This window comes from Lepidothrix coronata, unplaced genomic scaffold (genome assembly GCF_001604755.1).
Source record: "Lepidothrix coronata isolate B3197 unplaced genomic scaffold, Lepidothrix_coronata-1.0 Scaffold247, whole genome shotgun sequence".
Classification (NCBI taxonomy): Eukaryota; Metazoa; Chordata; class Aves; order Passeriformes; family Pipridae; genus Lepidothrix; species Lepidothrix coronata.
Genome location: NW_016690427.1, coordinates 948783 through 965615, shown reverse-complemented (window position 1 = coordinate 965615; position 16833 = coordinate 948783). Strand labels below are relative to the sequence as shown.

At 35.8% G+C, this 16833-nt stretch overlaps 1 protein-coding gene across 11 annotated transcripts in view; it reads right to left on the bottom strand.

Annotated features, from left to right (window-relative positions):
• Positions 1 to 1345: 1345 nt before the first annotated feature.
• The window catches only part of ABCD3 (ATP binding cassette subfamily D member 3), a 47527-nt gene continuing 32039 nt past the window's right edge, over positions 1346 to 16833 (bottom strand). For all 11 annotated transcript variants that reach the window (XM_017835020.1, XM_017835018.1, XM_017835026.1 and 8 more), the window contains 20 exons: positions 16270 to 16358; positions 15399 to 15468; positions 14465 to 14562; positions 13752 to 13875; positions 12732 to 12788; positions 11398 to 11540; positions 11000 to 11069; positions 10487 to 10556; positions 10278 to 10375; positions 10108 to 10199; positions 9524 to 9612; positions 9375 to 9447; positions 8292 to 8355; positions 7859 to 7936; positions 7700 to 7765; positions 7512 to 7601; positions 7175 to 7294; positions 6632 to 6736; positions 5214 to 5270; positions 1346 to 4399 (listed from right to left, as the gene is read on the bottom strand). In XM_017835020.1, the coding sequence (XP_017690509.1) occupies positions 4322 to 4399; positions 5214 to 5270; positions 6632 to 6736; positions 7175 to 7294; positions 7512 to 7601; positions 7700 to 7765; positions 7859 to 7936; positions 8292 to 8355; positions 9375 to 9447; positions 9524 to 9612; positions 10108 to 10199; positions 10278 to 10375; positions 10487 to 10556; positions 11000 to 11069; positions 11398 to 11540; positions 12732 to 12788; positions 13752 to 13875; positions 14465 to 14562; positions 15399 to 15468; positions 16270 to 16358 (1731 nt within the window). In that variant the 3' untranslated portion in view covers positions 1346 to 4321. The remainder of the gene's footprint in view (positions 4400 to 5213; positions 5271 to 6631; positions 6737 to 7174; positions 7295 to 7511; positions 7602 to 7699; positions 7766 to 7858; positions 7937 to 8291; positions 8356 to 9374; positions 9448 to 9523; positions 9613 to 10107; positions 10200 to 10277; positions 10376 to 10486; positions 10557 to 10999; positions 11070 to 11397; positions 11541 to 12731; positions 12789 to 13751; positions 13876 to 14464; positions 14563 to 15398; positions 15469 to 16269; positions 16359 to 16833) is intronic.

Here is a 16833-nt window from a genome sequence, read left to right as displayed (position 1 = left end):
TTCTATAGAAAAACCACCAAATTAGTTCTTTCTCTCCTGTCCTAAGTAATAGGATATTGTGTCTTTATAGAGCTAACAAATATGAAGATTGAATTCCCTATTCTGCAGAGCTTAAGTTGTTTAAGTTTTCAGTGCTGGATGAGATTTAATTAAAAAGTGTGTCAAGTGTCATGGAAGCATTCCATGATGTTGCTTCTCACTAATCATCTTCTCTAGCATACAGTACAGTGCTAATGCATTGGCAATTCATCCAGAATTTTTTTATAGCACAAGTCACTTGCAAATGGTGCTAAAGCCATCTTGAATTTAGGCTGTCCAGTCAGGTGTGTCTAACCTGCTCTATCTGTGCCACATTTGGGCAAGAAACACCCCTGCAACATGCATACTGTTTAGGACATAGCTTATATTGACAACATTTCCCAGAAAAATGACAAGGGTCAGAGGTAGGTTGGATTTTTGCACACATTTCCTGCTGTGGGGGTTTTTTTGTTTGTTTGTTTTTGTAAGAAAAATAAATCCATGATGCAGTAAAGCATGCTTTGCACTTGACATGGAAGATAAGGTGCACTGTGATGTTCTGTTCACCTTGCACAACTCATCTCAGTTAAGAAAAATCAGTACTAGTTAGTATTAGAAAACACTGATTGCTTTAGAATCAGTTAATTCAAACATATCTTGGTTGCACTTTTATACTATTGTGTTTCAAGTATCCTGATAGCTGGTATGTTTACCACAACAAAGGAAAACAACTGAAATTCGCAAATAAAATAAAAGTGGAAAGTGATTATCTTCTTTTCCTCAAAGTACAAAGATTAAGGAGCACTCAAAAGAATTACCACAGTAGGTACTGATATTAAGTTAATCTTGTTCAGGCCCATACTCTTCTAAAATCAATAAAGGGAAAAGAAGTGACCAGTGGACAAAGGACAGAGAAGTCAGAATCACAGAATATTCTGAGTTGGAAGGGACTCAGAAGGATCTTCAAGTCCAGCTCTTAAATGAATGGCCCATACAGGGCCTGAATCCACGACCTCGGCATTACGAGCACCAGGCTGTAACCAACTGAGTTAATCTCAGTGCAGACTTAAAACAGATTAATGAACCTATAATCCACTTGCTCTAAGTACATACCTTCACGTACTGAGCTCATGTACTTGGTTAAGCCTACAACTGGATGGCATCACCTGGCTGATTCCAGGTCAGATTTCAGACAGTACTGCAGATGTTTTATAAGCAGAATACAAGTCAATTGGCTCATTGAGTAACTCAACATTTGTTCAATATGCATTCACTGAACTATTACAAAATTTCTAATCACATCATTAAGAAACATAAAAAGCCTAGATAAATTTTATCTTTAGATTTATTATTTCAGAGGCACTTAATGTCTTACATTTATATAGCGCCATTTCCCCCTCCAAAACACTTTACAGTATTTACACACAGGAATGTTTCCCACCACTGTTGAAATGCAGCCATCTGACTACTACCAGTACCGTCTTCAAAGCACCAACAGTTTGAGACTGAAAATATTCATCAGTACTTCGTCTTACTACGATAGTTCAGAATTCCCATTTACGAACTTCCAGCTTGTGCTATTAAAGAAACATAACAACTAAAATACAGTATCACAGTGCAATTCTGCAACAGAACTGAGACTTGGATCATCTTCATTAGAGTTTTTACAATCTTCCATTAGATCAAGTCTATCTCAAACACTTTAGTGTAAGGCCTTTTAAGAATATAATTCTAAAACATCATTCTTTTTTATACTTTCTTTATAAGTCTTTCTTACAATCAAGCACAGAAGAGTATTTTTCTTTCCTTCCAGTATATTTAGAAACACTAAGTTCTGGCCCTAAGGAGATAGTAGCATCTTCAGTTTCAATGAACTTCATGGCATCTAAAGGCAAACCTATTCCTCCTTGGTTTTGGAGATGGATTTTAGTTTGTTTGTTTGTTGTTAGTTTTAAAAATAAATAAGAGATTACACAAAATTCTGTTATAGCCAGTTAAATTGTAAAGTACAATTGGGATTGGCTGCTGGGGGGCTATGTAAGTGTGCTGTGTGTGGTTTTGCTTGTCAGCACTAAAAAATACATTAAATCCCAAGTTTACTACTCCACTGCAAAAGACTGCCCTAATCACAAAGATCATAGCAACTTCCTCACTTTAGAGATTAATTTTTCCTTTGTCTCTCCAAAAGGCTACTAAAACAGCCCTTCCAAGAGAAGAAGTTGCATCTGTGCTGAGAAATTTCACAAAATAAAACCCAAACCAAAAAACCTCCTGACACAACCACCTATCTGGCATCCCTATTCTCATGATTACAACTGAAAAAAGACTACGACCTCACATACAGCATGCTGCTACCTGCTACGTTATGGCTGATGTGAGAATCCGAATGAAGAGGAAAAAGAGATTAGTTAAATCAGGTATCTATTTGCCTTCTTGTTAAACAAGCACAAAAAATTATTCTGGTACCTTATTCTCTTGAATATGCTATACTTCAGAGAGAAGCTTTTTTGATTTTCACTGATGCATTATACTCTCAATCTACTGTGTTCACTAGATTCTTATACCAGCATTTGAGTACTTTGAAAGAATAGTGGCAGGTAGGGGCAAGAAACCTGATAAAAGGAAAAACATTAACAGATAGCAATTTCAGCATGAAAGATAATGACTAATCAAACTGGGTAAAAATTAACAATCAGCAGTGCATCCAAGTACGTATCCATTTTATAAAAACTTGGGGTGGTTTTTTTAACCTAAACCCTTGATAAAAGATGCACAGAGAACTGATGTATTGCATATTTTATGCATGCCTTCATGTAGTGCATTCCTATATTGTATCTTACATGGAACTACTAAAAAACTACTAGACCTTCACTGTACAACAGGTATTGTAAATTTTTGTTTTAAAGCCTAAACAGCAATTCAGTTTGAATTATACCTTCTTATTCCCTGATCACAAAAAACGCCTTGCTGCATTTATGTTTGTCAAAGTCAAATGACAACCACAGTAATCATTTGTAAGGAAAAAACTGTCACAGTAAACTATCTTAAGAGTTTGGTTTCTTCACAGGGATTTGGCAGCTGGAACAAGAAAACCAGCAAGGAATAGATATCCTTAGACAACAGCGAGAATAATTAGTAAATAATTTGTATCAGAAATAAGAAACATCATAACAAATAAGAGAATAAACATAGAAATTAAAGCATTGCTTCAGGCTTCACAGCCTAGAAGACCAAACAGGAAGTACCATTATCCTCACTTGCAAATTCAGATCATAAGTAGACCTGGTTTTTTGAAGAGGGAGAAAAGGAGTAACTTGGAAAAAGTAACTGCTGTATTACGGGACTGAACCCAAGACACACAACAGTCTGCTATTTCACAGATGAACATGTCTGAGCTCATTCTAATCTCCACTGATTTAAGGAGAGGAATGACTGGACCCACACTCTTTTCTCTGTTGCTTCTTGTGGGAGTCATTCATTTTTTCAGAGCTAAAAACATTCACAAGATCGTTTGATACAAATATCATCTCTTTTCTTTCCCCCCTTTCTTTTGTGCGTCTGTCCTTTCCTCCCTTAGCCTCCTCTCAGCTATTCATTACCATAGTATTTCTAAGAGAAAAAGGGCATTTTGGGTAGGGGATGGATGAAGCTCTTGCTAAACTGGGAGACAATGGGATTGCTGAGCAGCAGAGAGAACTGCACAGACAGACAGATGCTAAAGAGAATCCAAAACCCAGCAAAGAACAAGCTTAATTTTTTTTTTACCACCAGAAGGAATTAGTTTTGTCTTTTAGTTTCAGTTCATCCTTTTTCAGCAAGGGCACATTGGCTACATCACAAGGCTTGGACAAGGAAAAGGCTCTTTCATTTAACAGGGCACAGATCTGAAGATGGGACAATGTCCTGCACTGCATAAGATCACTCTTATCATATGCATAGAACAGAGCAAAAATCCAAGACTGCTTTGCAGGAACAAGAGAGGTAGCAACCCTAATTTTAACAGGGCTTTTCAGTGAAGGGAAAGAAGGTCTACAAAAGTCAAATCAGCCGATTTCAAATGGTTTGCATCCCAGGATGAATCAGGTTACACCAATTTAAGCCCAATTTAATTTAGGCAGGTTTTTAAACCACAAGAATAAGGACATTCTTAGTACATATCAATAATTAAACCAACATATACACAATTAGCAATATCCTACATAATAGTAAATGCTTAACAAGCTGAGTAATTTTATGGTACATTTTCTGACATTCTACACACTTCCTGTAATCATCAGTCTCTGCAGCAGTTCAGTTTATGACTTTAAGATCCAAATTCAACTGTGTCTTCAGTTATTTTCTTGAACTCGTAGTTTCCTCTCCCATCCATGTGCAAGTAGAACTGAAAAACAAAGAACGTATGTTATTAACCTCCAAAAAATTACTAGGTCTATAAAGTCCTACATAAATTGTATTTTGAAGTAGTTTTAAAAAAAAAAGACTTTAAAAAGTTTTAGCAAAATCTTAAACTCAGCTAAACAGAGGGTAAGCTGCTTCTACTTCACATTTCATTAAATTCAACTGCCTCTATAAAAACATTAAACTGGGTTTTTTGCATATCATACATCAGTCTGCTAACAGCCACACCCAGACTTAACACTGCTCTCTTGGCTTTTGTGACAATATACTTTGAGTTACACATTAATCCCTGTGTATTCACTCAGTATTTTTACCCACACGTACATTCTGTCTGCATAAAAAGAGTAGTAAAATCTTAAGTTTGCAAGAAAAGAAGTCCATGTATTACAGATTAACTTTTTTTTTAAAGTTAGGTATAAAGTTAGGTATAAAGTTAGGTAAACTTTTTTTTTATATGTTAGGTATAGTGAAAGCAAAAATACTCCATGCTGTTTATTGGATTCTAGTTCAAGGGGTTTTTTGAGTCTAAGAAAGAAGACTTAAGCATCTAGTGAGCCTTTCATATTTTTGTGGCTACTTTTACAGATACATAGAGGGATTTTTGGATAGTGTTCTTCACTATCTTCTTCACTATCTTCACTGTCTTGAAAAAACCAACCAAAAAAACCCCCAAAACCAGAACATGACCTATCAGGATGTAAAATGACAACACCTCGAATTGCAAAGTCAATTTAATAAAGTCAGTCAACACCAGCCCCGACCACCTACACATATTCCGAGTAAAGCAGACTACATACATCATGATGTTTCCAGAGTGACTTCCTGTGGGAAACAGTGAAGAGAGTGATGCCAACCTATATGATGAAAATACCCACAAAACAGTTATTTTTTTTCTCATGGGTAAAGTGTTATTTATTTTTCAGCATGATATCAGATGAAGATCTTAAATTCATAACCACTAACTTCCAGACTATTATTAACATTAGACATATATAGCCTAATACAATATTTTGCAGGGGGGAAAAAAGGAAATGAGAGATTTATCTTTTTGAATTGATTTCATCATTCTTTTGCTCCTAACGATTCGTCAAACAGAATCAACTGGGCAAAGAAGGTAGGGTATGAGACAGGTGAAACAATAAACCTGTGAATAAAGAAAGCCTAACAATAAAAAAAACCCCAAACCCACAAAAGCTATAATGAATTAACTTAGAGTGACAATTTAGAGGTGAATAATCTTCCTTTGTTTCCTTGCAACTCAGTTAACTATTCATCCCTAACAGTAGCAGCAAGGACAAAGTGGCTCTGATGATAAAACAAGGTAACATTTTTGCTTTCTGCAAGGACAGCTTAACAAAGAATTCTATTTTTCAGTAACATGCATTAGCCACTTGGCAAGTACAAATGAATATTCAAGTTAACAGAATAATAAGTGTATGGAAAATGGACTTAGAAAGCACCAGGGTATTGATATCAATGTGGTAAAATTAGTTCATGAAATAGTGCCCCTTCTGCAGAGTCCTCACCTACTGTCCATTCACTACTGCAGAAGTAGTTTCCACTTATGGTTTCAAGAACGTATTTCAGTGGAGGCACAGCTTTGCTCCATTACTATCCTGAGAATACTGCTACTCAATAACTAATGCTATTTCAATAACAAATATTATTTCAAGCCTATTCTTTCCCAGAGTAGGGGTGTGAAGTTGAATCTTGTTGATATTTCACATGGTACTGCATAGAATCTGAAATGGTGAGTTAAAGAAGAAGAGGAAAAACAAAACTGTATTTAATAACATCATGTTTTCCTAGAGTGCTTGGCTTTTCATACCTCAAAATAGATGGAAATGTTAACTTCCAGCCTTTCACTTCTTGCCCTGGCCAACAGAAAGCTTATGAACAACAAAAAAGTCTAAAATCTTAGATTATTTGATCTTAACTTGACATTCTAAGACTATCTAGAAAAGTAAGGTTACTTAGCCGTTAGTAAGAGTTCTCTGTATATCACAGAGGCTACACGTACATGTAAATTATCCTAAGACTACAAAACAATTACTGAATTCTAGTGTGAATAAAGTTCACAGGACTCAGCTTTTTTTTTTAGTTTTTTTTTTTTTTAATTTTTAGTCTGCACTAGGCATAAGGAAGAGTGAACCTTGTATCATTTTAAGTCTCCTCTTAACACAAAGAGATGTAATTCTAGAAACAAAGAGCTTACCTTTCGGCAGTGGCTGTATATGTAGCCTTCTACATCAACACTAACAGCACTGGTGCATTCATCCAGAATTGCAAACTGGGGCTTATGATAGAATAATCTTGCCATCTGGAATGCAAACCGAAAAAAGCTACTGTGGATACAGAACAACAACCAATAGTGCAGTGTTGGAAGTTATACTAAAAATTAGTGTCTAAAAGTGTACTATGGCAAGGGAATTAAGTTGCTACCCACTGAAAGCTGAAAATCCAAGAGTTGTATATTACCTTTACTTTTTAATTGAAGATAATTGTTTTAGAACTTCTGTTTATACAATGAAAGCATAAGGTATGGTAAAAGGCTGGTATAAGGTCAACATTTCCTTTTAAATTTTGAGTGCAATAAACACTATTTTCAGTTGTTTTCTCAGTATTCAGGTATTTCACATTTTGGTGGTTTCTTCTAAGTAAAATCTTAAATTTTAGTAAACAAAACTAGCTTACAATTCAGATCATATTTTTTACTTATGTTCTGCATTTGTTAAACATTTATGCTTCTGAGACATACTGCCATTCTCTGTTTTTCTCCCCCGCTGAGTACATCCATCCAGTCCTGAACACTATCCCAGCCTCCTTCACGTTCCAAGATTTGACCCAGCTGGACATTATCCAAGTACTCCTTCAGCACCTTTTATGGAAACAGGAATCACAAATAAAGCTTACATGAACTTAACAAAGAAATGGTTGAAAAAGGTTATAAAGGATTACACCACCATGTTATCAACCCTGGTAAATATTGAAATCCAATTAAATGCAGTGTTTTTAATAGCAGTTTCAGTACTTCTAAATCTGAAACATTACTCATCCTAAGCAAGACAAAGGGTTAATGAACTAATTATCATTACCTGGTCAGAAATCCCTTTCCTTCTCTGATCTTCCAAAGTATCTGGATATATAACTTGATCTCTGAGGGTTCCAAGAGTCATATATGGTCTCTGAGATACAGTTAGAACCAAAGAGATATGTCAAATATTTCTAAACACAGTGAAAGTAGAATGAGAACACTATTGTCAAGTAAAGTACTTGGCCTCACCTGGGGAACATAGAACAACTTTCCTCTTACAGGTTTTGTTAAACGCCCACCAAACAAAGGCCACAACTGCAAAAGGCAAAAGGTTAAAATGTGACAAAGAAAGTCCAATTACAACAGTGCTTTGCATTCTCCCCCACTTGTTTTAAAAAGTTCCCTTACCTCACCAAGAACACGAAACAGTGAGCTCTTCCCACACCCATTTGGGCCACAAATCAGAACATTTGCACCAGATCGAACCTAAAAATGCAAATCCAACACATTAAAAACGCAGTGAGGATGTACTGCTGAAAGCTTCTATAAGCAGTAAGACAATCCGGTATCATCATAGGCTTGTACACATGTACTTTCTGACATTAAAATGAGGAATTTTCAGCAATAATTAATTTTTCCCCCAACCAGTTTAGCATCAACTGCTGGAAGATAATGTACTTGTAATAATAAAAACAACTTCTGCGAAAATAGTTCATTGTCTTTTTGTTAAAAACGAACATGATGTTTGCACTTTTTTTATAAATCAGATGACCTTTGAAGTTGTCACCTTCACTTGAAAATTTTATATTAATATCATTTGCTATGATATTAAAAACATTACCTCAAAGTTAAGGTCTTCAATCAAAACATCTCCATTAGGTGTCACCAATGGAACATGATCAAACCTGTATGTATCGCAACATTGGGGGGAAAAAAAAAACCAGAACAGTTGCCTAAAAGAAGTTAATGCTGCATGCTTACTTCAGAGATTTATGGAACAGGGCAAGATTTCATCAGTACTTCATTCACTCTCCCACTTCCCAGCTATTAACAGCTGAGGAAGTTCTTGAACCAAAATGGTACCTCAGCATTTAAACATCCCCTTCATGTTTTTATCCCCTTCATGTATTTGTTTTCCAAATTTTCTAAGCCTTTGGTCTCCAAAACATCTTGTGGATATAAACGTACATGTAAGGATGCACGTCATTTTAAACCTACTAGTGAAGTGTATTTCATTACTTCTAGGATACACAATGAATGACTTCTCTACTCACCTCCCCCTGCCTTATTTTTTAAATGAAAATAATAAAAATAGCTGTATCATCTCCTTTCTTTTTTCCCGCCTTCCCCCCCTCCTTCCCTCCTACTTCCCTATCCGCTTTCCACACTGCCCAGATTGAGGTTACTTAATCTCTTAACTGGCTGTATTTTATGCCTTTAAGTAGTAATACTATGTCAATGCCATGTTCCTCAGACTACAAAGAATAAAGGAACTGATCCCTACACAAGTACATCAGTGAGGTCTCTGAGCATGCAGAATTACAAGCAAATATTTCGAAAATGAATACAGATTTGCCCTTGATTTTTACAACTGAACTACATAATGGAATAAAATCCGTAACTAACATATTTCTAAGAGTAAACAAAATGGTCTGGGAAGTCACACTCCAAAGGACAGCAGGAAATGTTACCAAAAAGCCTAAGTCCAGAGAGCAGTTTATGTCTTCTGCTAACATGAGTGGATAAGGACTGACTTAGAGAATAGAAATGCTGAGTGGGCATGAGGTGGAATTACTTGTAAATACACAAGCACAACAGGAATTGCGAATTGTAATTAAAATCTCTATTAAGAGTCATAGAGGGGAAGACATAAAAGCCAGTCTACATGAAAAACATTGAACTCGTGAAAACTTTGTAAACATACTTGATAAGGTTATCAGTGTTGATAATTTCTCCAGATCCCGGTATCAAGGACAAAGCTTGCTTTTTATCTGCATCTTAAATTAAGAAAAAGGTATTAGAGATTGGAACACTACACAGACATGCACATATTGCATATTATGTCACATCTACCTTTTTCTTGTGATATCATAGTACGCTGATATTTGCCACTATTCAAGTCCTTCAGAACCTGCATTAATTCTGTAATTCGAGCTGTAAATCTATATAAAAAAAAAGAAATCCAAAGAAGCTCTAATGAGCACTGGAGCACTGTTAAACTGTCAAATGACGAAGTTATTCAACCCAGCATAGAAACAGAATGTTTACATTTTAGAGTTGCACCAGGTTGTCCAATATCCACAATATTTACAAGATCCTTTCAGTGTAACAGCCAAATTTTTCTTCTTAAGGTATTTTTTAAAAAGTTTGGTAAATAATCAATACATAATTGATTTAGGAGCATCTGACAATGCCTTTTCAATTAAACATTCAAACCGTATGGTGCTACTATTCAGATGTGAAATAGTGGATAAAATTAGCACATCTTCAGATATGTTTTCAGTATAAAATGTTTTTAATTTCTATATTTTTAGGGTGCTGCAAGGAACAAAGCACATAAGTTTATTTTAATTCTACAGGCACTTTCTCAAAATGAGATGACAAACAGCAACAAAAGCTTAAGAAAGATTCTTTTACAGAACTACTATTAAGCTTACCCAGCCAATCTTGTCATTTCACGGCCTGCTAGGACTATTCTGCCCAAAGCTTGAGACATTCTCAGTAACATTCTTCCGCTTTGGTAGTAATCCTAGAATAGAAGAAAGTTTTTTTATGTGGACTAACAAAACTTAAAAGCAGGAGATTGTTTTAATTGTAGTCTATTTACCTCCAGAAGTTCTGCATGAGTACTATTCTGATGACGAGGATCAGACAGGTTCAAAAATGGACGACTAACAACCAGGTAACCAACCACAGTGGCAAGGTCTGCAGTTTAAGAATAAATATTAAGCTACACAATAAGAAAAAAGGCAATTCTCATTTAAAAAGTTTGTTTTGTTATTTACAGAAATCCATTAGCACTGGACAAACACTTACATTTGGCAATGATTGTATCAATGAAACCCATAGAGAACCGGAACAGGATAAAATTATGCAAGTGTTCCACCTAGTAAGGTACAGAAGAAAAAGTTCAAACTACATCAGGACTTGTTTTACTATCATCTATTATTTTACAGACATTTGATTTCAAACAGTTATTTTTCAGTACATCAGATACCTCAACACACCTCTAACTGTGACAAGCACTGCACAAGAGTCCCTGCTGGTAAAGACTTGCACTTGACATCAAAACAACCTACACACGAAACTAAATAGCGAGAACAGTAATTGTGGTGGGTGAAAAGGAGGTAAGTGGCAAGAGAAAAACCACTCTACCAAGATCTTGTGTTCTCCTTATAGTCTTCTAGTTTATTTTTTAATCTAATGACTGCAGCAGCAAAAACACCAAGCCACTATAATTCCACTTCTATGAATACATGTCAAGAATCACCACAAAAGAATTAAAGCATTTTAAGCAAAACTTCAACTAGGAGATAAAAGAAGATTCACCAGTTTACGGAAGGTTCTGTGAATAGTCTGTTTTTCTCTCAAGTTTCCATTATAAAAGGCAATTTCTTCACTAAAAAAAAACAAATGAAAGGAATGTTACTTCCTTTTGTCAAAGACAGTCTTTGAAAAAAGGCATAAAACACAGGAATAGAGCACTTTCAGTTACCTTACGAAATAAGGGTTTGTACTTTTTCATAACAGTAGAACATAAGCTTATTACAACCCAGCTACAGTTAGTATAATGCACATACAAATTACTTTATAATAATCTGTATAAAGATGCAAACGGTTGGCTCAGAACTGATAGCATCAGGTTTCCCCAAATATATTTTAATGCACAGCTTCCATTTACCCCACAATATTGTCACTTATATCTTGCCATCCAAGTAAACCTATACCTGTTTGTAATGAGACGCGAGTTGACATATCTGTACTCCCCTTCATATTTTTGCTCTATAATAGTCATCTTGCCAATTGGTCTCCTTAAACGCGTAAGGAAAAACCCTGAAATAATCAAGTAGGCCATCATGCTAGCTGGACCCTGCGAACATCAAAAGAGAATAAAAGTTTACCATCTAGATGGTCTCAAATGGCAACATATATACCCAGAAAGCATGAATGCCTTCTTACCTCCTACGTACCTATGTTACCAATTCAACCACATTTGCAATTCCCATCATATTTCCATCTTTCGTGTTGTGATATTGTTTAACAAATTTTACTAATTCTCTGTCCCTAGAATTCCTTCCTATCCCAGCCTTCTACTCAAGTTTCTGTTATCATCCAGTGTGACCTCTGTGTTCTACTGTCCTAGTTTTTTTCATTAATAATTTCCCAGTCCTCTCTCATTTCATCTCCTTTCTGCCTACTTCTTTGTCTCTATGTTTACTGCACTGTCATAGAAGCCAATATTTCAATCTCATTCTCTTCTTTGATCTGTATATCTCCAACACATTTCCTGGTTCTCTCCAGCAGTCCTGGTAGGAACCACTTATTCTTCTGGATCCTTAACTTCCACAGACCAGGGCTCCCACACAGCATGCTTAAGTATCACTGTAGTGTGGCACGGCATAAACTGCCTGTAATAACTACTACAGACAGCAATGCAAAGACATCTGAGACTGGAAAAGTTACATAGGTTCAGTTAAGCCTTACTGCAAGACTGTCTCAGCAAAATCTGCATGATGTGTCCCAGAGCTTCTACTTCTCAGCTCCTGAACATTTTTGATAATATATCATTACACTAAGCTGAAGAATTATTTCTGAAATGATTCAGCTTATTGGTGGGAGGGAGGCGAGAATATAATGGTTATACAGCTCAATGCAAGAAATGGTTCCCCTTCATAGAGGTCACACAGGAAGAGAAAACTTATTTTTGCCTGTAAATGGAATTCATGCAAGACATATGCAGTCAGAAAAGTACTGTACTAAACGGGATTCTCAAATAACTGCTAGAAGAAAATAAAGAACTTTCTTGTTTCTTCAAATTGTTGATCAAATGCCTACAAATTCTGGGTTTTATTTTCCTTGCCTCAAAATAGAGCACACTAAAGCATACAAAACATTAAGTGTAAATCCATATTTTCAGTATATCCCTTCAAATAATGGATGAATCTATAATTACCACCTAGAGTTCTCCTCAGATTCCAAACACGTCTATACAGGTCTATACAAGGCTATAAGCAAAGAAGGGGAAATGTACTTGTAATTCTAAAAAACCCACTCAATTTACCTGTGCTCCTATTGCACTTGTTAGCTTGAAGATATACAAAACTATATCCAAGAAGGGCTGTAAGAGAGCAGAGTTAAAAAAGCCTTAGAACACAAAATTAATACAAAATGGTACAGAAACCACACACCACTCCAAAAACAGTTAGAGCTCTGCATTAAAAGCACAATACTGGTTAACCTATTACACAAACTAAAAGCTAAAACAAGAGCAATCTCAGTCACATGACTTTTCCTGAAAACATTCACTCAAGAGTTGAACACAGAAGCATTATGATCTTCAAATACACACCATATAAAAAAAGTACTTCACTATTTTAGGTCTGTAATAACACCCTGCTCACTAATCGAAGTGGACTAGACCCCATGATTACTCAACTGAAGTAATTATGAGAAATACTGAAAGAAAGGATAATCCCATATATTTGGTCATGTACCTGACAGAAGGAACAATCCAAATTGCAAGCATCCTGTTCCATAACCTCTTTCTCAAAGCTAAAACAGCTGAACTACAGGTTTTGTAGTCAGAAGGCTTTGAACAAAGTAACTTGTACTCCGCTTATACTTTAGCTTGTATGAAAAACATAGCATTAAAAAAAACAGAGAAATAGTCTAAAAACATCCACAAGTATTCTCCTTCATTACCTAAACCCCCCAAAATTTACAGAAGAAACAGGGAGGAGCTTATTTAACCATACCTCCCTACCAAAAGTAATATTCGTAAGTAACTAAAAGGTAGCCATTGGTTTTCTTCCAAAAGTTGAGAAAGCAAACTCATGATTCTTCAACTGCAAAAGAATGCAACAAATTTTTTAAAAGAAAATTTAATGCAAATTATAACAACTCATAAACAGTGCTTTGGTCATGAAAACCACAGAGTGTGAAATAATATAATATCATAAACAATATTTTTTCATACCATATTCCAAGCAACCCACATAAAAACACACACAATTGTTTCGAGCTGACACCACATCCTAAACGACTACAGCTATTACTCAAAGTTCTCTCTTGGAAGACTTACCTTGCTAAGGTTTGAGTACAGGTCCACTACACTGTTACAGAATTTCTCCACATCCTGTGTAAGGAGTTGATCTGGATTAGCTATTCTGTTGTCCAGATTTCCCATTTTGTAGTATGTATAAGCTCTGAAACAAAACAATAGCTAAGCAGCAGAAAAGAAATCATTACCTGGGATCTGAAATAATTGGAACCCCCTTGCTTCATACAACTTAGATGGAAAGAAGGCCAAACATTAATCAGATCCACATTAGATCCTGCAGGGTTGTTTAGGCTTCAGGATGTCTTAGTAAAAGCTCAGGCCCACATTGCTATTGAACTTAGCTAGAAAACGCTCAGAAATTCTGCTTCAGCACATCTGACAACCAAAATTCAGCGCAGAAGCACAGAAGGAGCTACTCCAGCTCCTGCAACCAATTCAGTCTGCACTAAATGAAAGGAACTGAAGTACTTTGGAAGCTGACCCAATCAATCCTAGAAGCAGTACGGTGCTTTTTTTTCCCTCCAACCGAGCCAAATTTGCTCTCTTTATATCTGCGCCATATACAACCCAGACAGGCTACTTATCCTCAACTGCAAGTTAACTGAAACCAAAAGCCTTTTCTGAGCAATGTACCTTACCTATTAGGCACCTTGCAACCTTTTTACAATATAATTAGAATTATTTGAATTAATTTTTAAAAACTTTATACTATAGGTTAACAAGATGTTACTTACTTGAGATATTCCTCATAGAGGTATCTGGTAAGTCTTACTCGGAAACAAAGTTTCAATTCATTTAGACCATACTTCAGGAAGTTATTCACTAAAGAGATCTAAAATAAGAGACACTATTTCAATATTTAGCTAACACAATTCAATATACTTATATCAGTTTGCAGCATAAGTTGTGTAAACACTTCAGAACAGGTGAATTCTTCTCTTAAAGTCAGTAATACCATTAATACACCAAAGACTAAACATATAGCATCTGCAGGATGCTACTGCTTAGGTTTCTGTCTCCAGTTTCCAGTGGCTCTCACTGTTTAAAAACATAATATTATGTTCAAATAGCTTATTTTCAGCTCTTCTGATAAGATATAGAAAAGAGGCACCATTTGAAAACCATTCTCTTAAATTTATCAATTCCTTTTTAAATCTATTGCAAACCAGGTACATTATCTATTAGACAGTAACAATTATTTCTGTCTGGTGCAGGTCAGAGATGTCAACAAGCTGAAGTAAAGTTAAAGGGTGGGGAAAAAACATAACAAATCTGTGAAAAATGTAAGGATTACAAAAACTTAAGCTCTAAAAAGAAATCTTCACCTTCAATCATGCCTAAAGAATCCCAAATCTACAATACTGAAAGATAATCCAATCCATAAGACGTTATGCATGGCACATTAAGCTACAGTCAAAATTGTCATCAGTAAAACCAACCTGAAAACCTAAACATATCTGTTAGAAAAGTGGTTGTGACCAATAAGAAAATACGCTGATAAAGTCTCCCACTGGAGCCAGAAAATTAAATGTGTCTTAATACAGACATGCATGTAAAACAACTCATTTCCATGAGTTTTAAGACATTCCTGTGAGATCTCTTCCTCAAACTCTTAATTTACATATAAAATGTGTTCTGCTAAAAGGCCAGAAGAAGTAGAGCACTTACAGCGGGCATTGCGGCAATGAAGTTGAACAAGTATTTCTTGAAATCTTTCCTGCTGCGGCCAATGATAGCACTGTAAATGACCACCAGCTAAGAGTTAGTTACAAGAGAAACAACAGTCTTAAGTGGATAAATTCTCAGAGGACTACACAGAGAAAGAAAATAATCGTGGAAAACTGTAGTATCAGCTGTAGGATCCAGTCTGACACACTTGTCTAAGTTACGTGGCAAGTGACAGACTCAGCAGTTCCCTCCCTTCTGCTCCTGCTGTAACTGCCCACAAAAAGGGCTCAGAAATTCATGGTCAGAGAATACCAGTTCTTTCCCTTCTCTGCTTTCATAGATTCTCACACAAGAAACAAAGCAGTCCTTCCAGTCTACAAAGCACTAAATGTCTCTCCTGAAACACAGTATCATTTTGAATTCACACTTCAAGACACATTCTGACTTGCTTCAATTAGTAACAAGACCAACAAGAATAATCAGAGGTCTAAAAAACACTTTCTAACACAGAAAGACTGAAAGCATTGTTTTTACCAATCTAAAAAGCAAACAGCTCAGTAGGAAGAAATAACAGTCCTAATATCCACGCAACATGTCTAAGTCTACGACATAAAACCACTATGCCACCATTCTGAAGTGCTTTCTTAGATGTTCATATCAACAAAATGTAGAGTTTTCAGTGTACAAAATGTGACCAAAGAATATTTAATAAACCATTTAAAAAGAATAATATAATAATTTTATTTTTTTAACTGTATAATTCTCTGTTTTAAACAAGCAATTTGTAAAATGTCTCAATACATATTCTGACAGACCACCTTCTCTGTTAAACACAAGAAAGAACGTTTAAAATTAACAAGCATATCGGTACCTTTCAATGACTGTTCCATTCTGAATCATCCAAATATCACAATAAGTGCGGACTACCAGCATCACAGCAATAAGCAGCAAATAACCTGTCTAGTACAACCACAGAAGTGTAACAGTTAAACAACAGATAAAAGTCACCATTTTTTCCAGTAAGTAACCCTACAATACCTAGCAGAAACATATCACCCTGCTGCCCCCACCTAATGTAACATTTGCTTACTTTGCAGGAAACATATCAGCATACAATGTTTTTAATAAAGTACTGAATTCATTTTTATGGAGAAATTTTGCCTTTTAAAAAGCTGTATTTGGTTGATACCTATACTGGACACACCCTTTAAGATGAAGGATTGCATTCATTAAGATGAAGTTACTGCTATTCTGACACCTTTCTGCCATAAGGTTGCAAAAGACCTCTGAACGTTACCTACCTCAACTCCCCACTCAAAACAGGGCCACTAGTAATCAGTCACCAGTCAGACCTTGTACCATTGATCAGAAAACCTTTCAGCCCAACAGTCCAGCCAGTTTTCCATCCACTTCATTGTCCACTTCAGTTTGGCTA